The 10,771-nt window shown below is 36.2% G+C and overlaps 1 protein-coding gene across 1 annotated transcript in view; it reads left to right on the top strand.

Moving 5' to 3' along the window:
- The window catches only part of lrp1bb (low density lipoprotein receptor-related protein 1Bb), a gene marked incomplete at its 5' end in the record, with an annotated part of 155,067 nt that overhangs the window by 28,486 nt on the left and 115,810 nt on the right, over positions 1–10,771 (top strand). The window contains 3 exons of the mRNA XM_015032561.1: positions 5,181–5,321; positions 5,414–5,539; positions 5,695–5,826. Coding sequence (XP_014888047.1) covers positions 5,181–5,321; positions 5,414–5,539; positions 5,695–5,826 — 399 coding nt within the window. The remainder of the gene's footprint in view (positions 1–5,180; positions 5,322–5,413; positions 5,540–5,694; positions 5,827–10,771) is intronic.

Below are 10,771 nucleotides of genomic sequence, written 5' to 3'. Positions count from 1 at the left end.
GTATCGGCAACAAGAGCCAATGATCGCCGATCACCGATCATGCACTTTTTCACGAAAATCGGCCCGATTGTGATCGGTGACCGATCGATCGGCACACCTCTAATAATGAGGTGATATTATCTGATGGGGTTGCATGTCTTCAATTAGCAGCTTAACATAAAGCCACTCTTGGATTACTAACTGTTGCCTAAAACCTTGACCTCATTAAGAATAACATGTGACATTCATTTCATTTTCATACTATGATTAAATATGCAGTTAAGCATAGCATGGCAAACAATGAGTAGGTTCTCTGTGTAGTTTCCCAAATAGAGTCTTAATGTTGAACAAAAGGCTAAAACAGTGGTTGCAAAAAAATGTTACCGGTTTTTTAAGACTTTTTTGAAGAAATCCCACTTTTCAGTTTGTGGAACGAAATCTCTTCTTGTTCTGTCGCCTACTTCTTGAAGACAGTATAACATTATTTCTCTTGAATCCTACAACACGCTTTCCTCTCAATCATTTGCTTTGAAGATGAGTTTATGTTACTTAAGCCAACATAAATTGCAACTGTAAACAAAGGTAACCGAGTTGTCCAGAGAATTACATTACCATTTAGACCTTTTAAGAGCCTACAAAAGTTTAGACAGATTGCGCTTACACAAGAAAAACAAGACCCCAAAGTCAAGGGCTCATTGAAATGAACACTTACAGCACGGCTGAGATAATTCAATTTTACACTCAGATGCACCTAACCAAGTGTAATTTTCGACATGGCAACAGTTCCTTTGGATGCTCTCTGTTTGTAGACTTCTGACCTTCTCAGCATGTCATACAGCATGTCTTGGCAAGCTAAATGAAATCTCATCTCGTCGGGAGACATCCCAATTCTCAAGATTTGAGCAATGTAGAAGTCATCTACACACGCAATGTGCCTGTCCACATATCTGTCTGTCTGTCGATCCATCTATAAATAATAAAAGACTGTTGTCAGGCTGATGCTTTGTGCTTCGCCGATGTATGCTATTAATCTTGACAGGCCCTTGCTTCCTGTGTGGAGGGTTACTGTCAGTATGTGCAGACTGCATTAATTACAGTGTTACAGAATAACAGCCATGGCAGAACTAAATTTTTCCTCTTTATTAGCTGGTAGCAACCTCCAATACAAAAAACAAAAAAAAAAACAAAAAAAAAAAAGAAACAGATCTGCTGGTTCATTTTCATAAGCATTCTTTACAGCTAAGACTTGAGAGCGAAGGACCTTCGAGACTTCATTATTGCATTTCACAAATCTGAGCGAGAATATGAGGTGACAGAGACTAATGGCGTGGTTCCCTCACAGAAGCAGGTACAGCAAAACACTGGAATGATGTCCACGGGTCTCCATCAATCACAATTAATGACTAATTTTACCTATGTTAGGGAAAACTAAGTAGTCTTAGAATCAGCACTGGACTGTGTTTTAATATTTTTGAGAAAAAACAAAGATTAATTTCACTGGGTTTTGCTTTTACCAGCACGAGTATATACAGAAGATTTCACATTTGATTCTTATTTAACCACATTTAAAAGCTTTGGAAGTAGTCTTGGGATTGGATAATGGGATTCTCTCAGCCAGAACAGATGTTAAGGTTTCACAAATTTCCGATGCACAGATAATTTATACATATTCTGCTTTCCATTAATGTCTGTCCCTGTGTCTTTGCCATAAAAATGTATCAAATGACTAAGTGATTTATTTATCATTTCATAATGTGTAATGAGATAAAACATTTGATGAAATATTATTTTTGTACTTAAAAAAGATTGAGTGGCAAAGTCCTGTCACTTCTTTTGATTTATGTTTTCGCATCCACCTGAATAATGTGCAGTTGCGCCACTGTCCATAGATGCCAGTTGCTGTACTGGCTAAAGGAGCAGGTGGGTGTCATGGATGCCAGGTGGATGCAAGATTTTAGGCCAAAGATGTCCAACAGATCAGGGACATGCAGAAATACAACGTTTTCAGCTGAATTCAGAAATGCTATTGTAACAGCCTGCTGGTTAGTCCAGCTGAAATCGGATGAACTGGACAAAAAGGAACACTCTTATTTTATTTACATATAAATAATGCCTTACAAAAGTATTCACACCTGTTTAATTTTTTCACATTTAATCACAGTCCACAGTCATGTTATCAGAGAACACAACATAACACATACTTGGAAAGTAGAAGAAAATGGATACATGGATGTTCATGTTTGTTCAAGTGTAATTTCCTCATGGATTCAGCTTCCTTTCTTCAATTTGTGAAGGCTACCAAAGTTTGGTAAGGAAAGAAAGATAAGAATGAACCAGGAATATGGAGTTTAAAGTAGGGTTATGTTATAAAACAATGTCCTAAACCGAATATGCCACGCAACACTGTTCAATGGAAAAGATATTGCACTAAAAAACTAACACTTCACATATCTGACAACACAGTTCACAGGGAAATGAGCAGAGCTAAATAGAGGGCAGTCCTGGAAGAAACCCTTTTAGAAGCTACAAAAGTCTTGAGATTGGGTTAACAGAAGATCGAGCCTAAATTTACAGTCAGAGCTGCAATGAGATTTAGATCGAAGCACATTCACGTATTAGAATGTTCCAGTCAAAGCCCAGACTCAGTCGATAAAGAATCTGTGACAAGGCTTGAAAATTGATGTTCACAGATGCATCCCACCTGGCCTGAGTAGGCTAGAATATGAATGAGCAAAATGTTCAAGAGGTGGCAAAAACATATCCAAAGAGATTTGCCGCTTTAAGTGCAATGCATCTGTGATTCTGAAAAGAATTGATTCAAGGGGGCAGAATATGTCTTGCACTTCTCAGATTTTTATTTATATATTAAAAAAAAATAGGAAAACCATGTATCATTTTACTTTCGCTGAACAATTAGGCGTTATGCTCCTCTGCAGTTGGTCAGGCAGCTTCCCCTTCATAGTAATCATCAAAGGACTTCTTCTATAGTTCTAGTTTTTAGTCACTAATAACGTGTCATCACAGAGACTATTGTGTCCTCAGTGGTGACTAAAGCGATGCACACTGAGCAGACCTATCATTATGAATCGTGTCAGTGTTTTAATAAAGGCTCATTCAGCAGGTGGCCTTTTTTTTAAAAAATGGTTAATTCTCTGATTTACTGATGATATTTGATACTCAGATAAAGGGGGAAGTGGTGCACAAATTCAACCAGTAAGAGAAACCTCCAATATGGAGTAGTGATAATGTAGGGTCAAATATTCAGTCCTAATGGAGGGTTCTTGTTTCACTCTGCAAACACACCTTGATGTTGTCTCCTGCTGGTTGCCAAATGGTGTAATTACAGAACTACTGGAAACACAAGGTCAACCCATGCAGGTCTTTAGGCGCTGTAATAATTGAATTGCCTTGAGGGCTTCCATTTTGAAGGTGTGAGTGATCCATCAGCCTTGGCCTGTCTTTGATCAAACAAGCCGTTGAAGTGGAAATTGAATATGATGTGCCACAAGTGAGCAATCACATCTAGCCAGTGGTCCCTGCGGCATCAAATTAACACAAGGTGCAAAGCTAATCTCAGCCAGCATGCCCTCTGGGGCGTAATGTTTTGTAAACTGCGTGTAGACTGTCACTCTTCTTCATGTGCACTTGACTGATTTTTGGAAATGCGGCCTACATTCGATTTTAAGGTTAGCGTTCACATTCAAGCACTCAGTGCAATGAGGGATTGCTCTTCTGAGTGCTTCTGTGTTTGTCTGCTTTGCTGTTTTTGTGATAAATCAAAAAGTGTGGGACGTTAAAATAATGCCTGATTGGATAGTCTAAAGAGGAAAGAAATGATGCTAATCTCTATAGAATTTACTGTGTCAACCACAGAAATGTTCTTCATTTTAATTTGGTTGCAACAATAATCCTGAAGGATATTCCACTGCACTCAGTTATGTGCCAAAGAGTGCTGCTTGGCTTGGTTGAATTAGAGAAAAGCATAAAATGAAATGCTCTTGTAAATCACACTGCATTAAAGAAAGGAGTCATTTACTGAACGGTTGCTGCTACAGCTTAGCTGAGTAGTTTTCCTGCACCTTCTCAAGGTCTCCACAGAAGAGTGGTGATAGCTTCATCATTCAGGGTTGGTTTTTGTGTCTGATTTAGATTTCTTTATTTTAATATGGCTCTTTCCTTGTTTTAAAAACACTTTTTGAATTTGCCCACCCATAAAGACATCACTCCTTCGCAGAAGCATTCATATTTTCTCCATCTCCATGACACTATGTAATGCTTAAGGTCCAGCATACAGTGAGAAGGAGACATCTAACTCTAAGGCACTTTCTGCTTTATTTTGAGCATTCCTGTCAAATCAGAATTGTCCTGAGGAAAAAGGTAGGACTCATTGGTGGACTCGGTGTGCTGAGGGTCAGAGGGCTGTTGTGGGTGTGCGTGTTTTTTAGAGACACCCTTATCACCAAAGCTCCTGGTGGCCGAGATACTTAGACCCAGGGGGCTTTGTTTTCTGTCACACAGAGGCAACCAGTGAGAGTAGAGATGTTAAAACATTATGACGCATAACAACTGCAAGTGCATGTTCTCAATTGAACCGGTGCCAGAGGCATCTATCTGTAGACATGGGTTGAACATCACTGTCTTGCCCACTCCCTTTTTTTTTTTTGTTGAGGTTTGTGAAAAGCTGCTGTAGGAGAAACTAGGCATCAATGGGAGTATGACTCAAAGCAACTGAAAAATGCACGTCATCAGCAGCCAGCAAGTGAACATAGCAGGGGACAGAATATACTATACATTAATCTTATATCAGCTCAGAGAATACATCAATTATTAAATGGCTTTCTGACATGAAAGCTGTATCCATTTGGAACTTTAGTGCAAGATGAAACTTAACACTTGCACTTCGAATAATTGATGAGTTCTGATATTATGCTTTTGGGTAAGCTTCCTTTAGAATGTTATTTTTTACCAAAAAGTGCTTTTGTAGACTTTTATAAACAGCTTACAGACTTACAATCTGAGTTATTTAAGAGAGCTCTAATGTGTTACTAATAAAAAAAAAGCATAAATAAAGCCATGTACATGTTTTTAATTTATTTGTATATGGTCCTACCAGAAGCAACTCCATGGATTGCTAGCAACACTATTGAGGAAACTGACTTAGACCAATAAGAGCAATCAGTAAATGAGATTTATGTTTACAGGTGGCAAACTGTGGTGGGCTGATGATGAGTCAGCACAGCTGGGGACAGTCACCAAAAGAGACGGCCGGAACTTTTTGATTCTGAGAAACAAGACAAGTGGTGTTGTCCATATGAAAGTGTACGACAGGGAGGGCCATAAAGGTAAGAAGGCATAAAATGATATACATAATATACACAAGTATCCACCTGTAATATCTTACTGTTTGCCTTTGCTGGTTATGCTTTTCATTCAGGAAGAAATCCGTGCCAAGTGAACAATGGAGGATGCTCCCAGCTCTGCTTCCCAACCTCAGAGAACACCCGCAGTTGTTCCTGCACTGTTGGATATAATCTACGCAGCGATCGTACATCCTGCGAAGGTGAGAAATGCTTTAAGGTACACATCACTTTCAAGGTAAGATTGCATTAAAGTGTGTTAGTGATGCACACATCAAAGTTCAGAAATGATTAGGTATATTTAAATATATGTGATAGCTAATAAAGGTTTGTAATGGGTCTTTCTGTCATTCTTTAGGTGTTGACTCATTTCTACTGTATTCCATCCATGAGGGAATCCGTGGAATTGCATTAGACCCGAATGACAACAGTGAAGCCCTCATGCCCATCACAGGGACTCTGTTTGCTGTGGGGGTTGACTTTCATGCAGGTATGATATAAATTAGAAGACCATGTTAATTCTAGCTCTCAAGATCCAATATGTTTTTGGTTAGTTTTTGTGTTCCCACCTGGGTCAAGACAGTCATTTGCAGTGAATGTGTTTTACACAGTAACTAAAAGGCAGGAAAAACACTTTCATTGAACAGAGCTGTAACTCGTATGATTTTACCAAACCACAAATGGACAGACAGAGAATTTAAAACAGACATATTTAAGTACAGGTTGAACTGAACATGGTTTTAAAAATAAGTCTAGTTAAAATATCACATAAAACATAAACTTTTTATGTTATTTTTACCAATAGATAAAATATACAAATGTTTCCAAATTTTGATTAAATAACTTGTATTTACTGTAGAAACCCCCAGTCGTTATACGGCAGATTCAAGACTTAGAAATTGTAAAACGGATAGCTCTATGTTGTTTTTGATTTATGAAACCTATATAGACCTATATAATATAAGACCTAAAAATAATTATTGAGGTCGGAAATGTATATTTTCTACTAAAGAGTCCAGAATGTGATAAGTATGTAGAAATTGTAGTCAGAAAAAGTCTGAAAACTTAATATGATATTACTTTCCATAAAGTTGAAAGTCAGATTAATAGAAAGGTATTCAACTAACACATTTCAATTGTAATAAAGCAGTTTTACTTTATTTGAAAGCTTAAACTGCACAAAGTTGGATGCTTCAGTGATTGAACTGGTGAGGTTACACTCCTGATTTCTCTAAAAGCACTTGAGTTTGATTGGTGGAAAGGGTAATGGAATATCATCTAAATGCTAACACAACATCTTCTCCTTGGGAACCAGCAGATGGGCTGTCCACCCACATCATGTCAGCTATTGCTCAGCTAATTACTGTAACTGAAATCATCTTAACTTAAAGTGGTTGCTTGCTAAACGTGTTTCTTGTGGTAATAACAACTGACCCTTGACTTTACCAGGTGGAAGGGACAATTAATGCAACAGAAACATGCAATTAGAGCGTTAACCAATATGGAGACATGTCAGCAATCTTATAAAACAATGTCAAATGGTTTCTATTGCAGCTGAGCTTTTTCTACTGATAGTTTCAGCGAAGTTTGGTAGTTTTGTCTGTTGCTAAACCTTTTGTGGTGTGAACTTTTAATTACTATATTAGGGCTTTTACTGTAACCTTTGGTTTAACAGTTGCTTTAATTAGTTAATGACTGAAGATCCCAAAGGGATCATAAATGAAAGAAAGATTTTAGTTACAATGTAACATGCATTTCAAAAAATATCTCTGCTATTTGAGTATTTTAAGTTTTGTCACCCTATAACCATAAATATCAACAAATTTCTAAGTGTTACACATTCATTATTTGCCCTTTACTCTGAAACACCAAAATAAAATCCAGTCCAGCTGCTTGTGGAGGTCACTTAATGACAGAGTCCACCTGCGTGTAATGGGCATCAATCCATCCACTAGGATGCTAAACAAACAGCTGGAGTAACAATGGAATGGTTTCGATGAAAACATTGCCTACTTTTATAATTTATGCATTGTCTTTATTACAGTGCACAGTTTACATTATTTTCTGTTGGTTTATCACATAAAATAAATCAACAAACTACATTGAAGTTTGTGGTGGTGAAGCGATTAAAAACTTTTTGATACTTTTGATACTTTCGTAAACATTGTAGGCTGGCACTTTTACAGAGTTTATGAAAAAGTAGGCTATTCATGTCTAAAAAAAAATGAATGTAATGTTGCATTAGCAAATTACAAAAACTGGCCCTGACAAAATAAATGAATAAAAATTTCAATATTTGTTGTTTCTCGGATTTTCTGTCGGAAACGTCATCATTCAGTAATTTTAGATTTTCTTCAGAAAACTTAAAAGAAATCTACCACTTTCTTATCGTTTAAGCTGAGCTGCGGCACAGTTTAAGACCAAACACATTTCTGCATTGACCGTGAGTACTACCATAGCATTGCTTAGATTTAAAGACTGAGTAACTTTCAAATTTGATGAAGCTTTGCTTTGTCAGGATGAATGCAGAAACATAAAAACGGGATTTTTACAGCTAACTGCCATTTAAACAGTGGCTGAAAGGATTTTAGAAAGCTGATTGCAGGCATTAGCGGATCTGTACAATAAGGCAGATACCATCTCTGACAACTGTTTGAAAACCCAGCTTTTGGGCTGTTTTCTCTCATTTTAATGTGATATTTAAATTGCTGACATAGTGCTGATTATATTTCTTTTTTATATTCCTCAGCTGTCAGTTTTTGCCTTTTTTTCCCCTCCCTTTACATGTTTGCAGTTATCGCAGTCTCTCACACACACGCACACACACACACACCTCTATAATAGCTGTGAAACACTAAAGCAAATATCTATTAACGCCCATCGCTCTTGAGTTTTTTCATGTTGCAACCTCTGTTCACGCCTTGCTGCTTGGGGATATTCATTTTAAATAACATTATCTTTCAGCCTGTACATCTCCAACGTTATGATTCTTGGCTACTGGTTTTTTTAATTGTTTTGTACAAATACACTTCAGTTTATGCATTAAAGTTTTAGAATATGAATTTAAATTACAGTACAAAAAGAAAAGAAAAAGAATGACATTTTTTTAGATTGGATCCACATGAATATAAAAGATTTATTAACTTCTTCTATTGCTTTACAAACTCTATCTTACTACTAGTATTTAAACAAAATGTATGTAACACAATGAGTAATGTATTACATCATATTTATTACATCATACATATGTTCTAATACAAGTCAATATACTGACTATCTAGATAAATAATAATAATACGTTCAAATTAAAAGTGAATTTCAGAAATTTTGTCAAACTACTTTTCATCAAACCACTAAAACAATTCTGTTTTAAAGAGTTTCCAAAATGGTGTCAGCTTAAGGTGCCATAATGCTGCCTTGGTTGTCATCTGTTACCTTTGTGCTTTCTCGCATAATATCTGATAACAATTGACCTTTCATGCTGACAAGTACTCTGAATATATTCTGCTGCTGAAGCAATTACATTCTGTATGAAAGATATGGCATGCTCGCACAGCTACATGCTTATAGCATTCAGATAGTGAAGATATAAAGGAATCAATCAGCGTGGTGATTTTCTGTGCTTTTTAAAGTTTTCATGAAGGTGAATATGTGAGGGTGAGGAAAGGAAAGTCGGAGACCTGTTAGCATTTCCATGAAAACCAGTGATTAGATATCCTAAATGCATTCATCTTAAACATTTTAAAATGGTTCAAAATGTACATTTTCCTTCCTTATTTTATTTTTATTTTTTAATACTGAGTATATTCCCACATGAAGACACACCCTCGGGGGGTCCCTTTCCTAGACAGGTTGTTGATGGCCATAAACTCTGCTTGTATGCATTTCTTTTCATAAAAAGTCATTCTGAACCAGTGATTTTATTTCGTTTTGCTTTGGTAATCTCCACTTCCTGCCTACTCTATTACCAAATGGTTATAGTCAGTAATAGGACTGCCAATAACTTTTATGTCCTGTTTTATTTTTATTTTTTGTAGATAGTATTCCGTGATTCTGTGTTTAGCTGTGTCTTTTTCCTGGAAAACGTAATTTGCTGAGCTGCTGCTGCCATTACTTTTAGGTACTAATTTTGATTTAGGAATATTTTTTTTTCTAGACAAATTTATTGCTGGAGCTATTGCAGCCACTTCTTGTGTACTTTGGATTTAACCAGGAATATGATTTAAAAGTGTGTATTTTTGTGTCTCTTTCCTGTCCCTTCCTCCCTATAATTAAGATTGAATTGAATAGTTTGTACTTTGATGTACATCTGAATGGACTGTATTGAACGGATCTGGTCTGATCTGAGTTGAATTTGTGCTAGTTTTGAAATATTTTGGTATTAACTCTGGTTTGCTATTTATTGAAGCTCCTTGAGGTGATATTTGTTGTGAATTTCTTTATTCAAATAAGCTGCAACGAAAGCAACACCAAGCATCTTTCACTTTCATAGGAACCAAGGGAAACTGTCTTTACTGTTTGTTGTTTACGCCACAAAATCTACTGAGGAAATATTTCAACTGTTAAATCTTATATTAAACCTAAACAATTTGTGCAATAAAGAATTATTAGGCAGTGAAAAGATTTTAATCATTTCACTTGATTGTAATTTCAAAAAGTACTTATTAGGCTGTCACTTATTTTTTTCAAATTCAAAAACAAAAAGCTGAATTCCAAACAAAGCAAACATAGTTAGATTTCTTAAACAAATATGAATAATATTGCAACTTACTTAATATACAAATAAAAAGCTTCAAATCAGACTGTTTAAACGAGACTCTGAAGGTCAATAGCCCTTTTGAGTGTGACTGCAGCTTTTGGAACAGAAATGAGCTTAGTCCAAGTACAAAATTCAATGATTGCCACAGCCTTTAATTCTTTGGGCAAGTGACCATGCAAATGTAGCGCTAAGTCCCATCCAGGATCACCACCTGACAGCATGCACATTTCATTTACATATCGTTATGGAAGCCAGGTTGCCAGAGCAGAACAGATGAAAGCCCCGCAGCTGTATTCTGTCATATGTCATCTTTGTGTTAACAGAGTGTGAAGGCATGAGGAACAAGATGGTGCAATTAAATGTCTGATGCTAGGTAAGCTCTTAACAACCTGTGGAGAGTCGGACTTGGAGGCTCCACTGCAAATACAGCATATAGTGAATTTACCTAATTCTCAAGGACTTACTGTGTGTGCATTGCTTTGCAAACTAAAAGGGCTTTTCTATAAATTAAAATATCAGAAATTTCAGTAGCACAGTTTTAAAATTTAATTTCATATATTACGTGGATTCATGACACACCTAGTGAAAAATGTCAAATGTTTCTTTTAAAAAACACTATATATATATATATATATATATATATATATATATATATATATATATATATATATATAGT

The sequence above is a fragment of the Poecilia latipinna genome, unplaced genomic scaffold (assembly GCF_001443285.1).
Source record: "Poecilia latipinna isolate Pla-1442-1.1 unplaced genomic scaffold, P_latipinna-1.0 Scaffold245, whole genome shotgun sequence".
Taxonomy (NCBI): Eukaryota; Metazoa; Chordata; class Actinopteri; order Cyprinodontiformes; family Poeciliidae; genus Poecilia; species Poecilia latipinna.
This window is presented reverse-complemented; position numbering and strand designations above follow the sequence as displayed.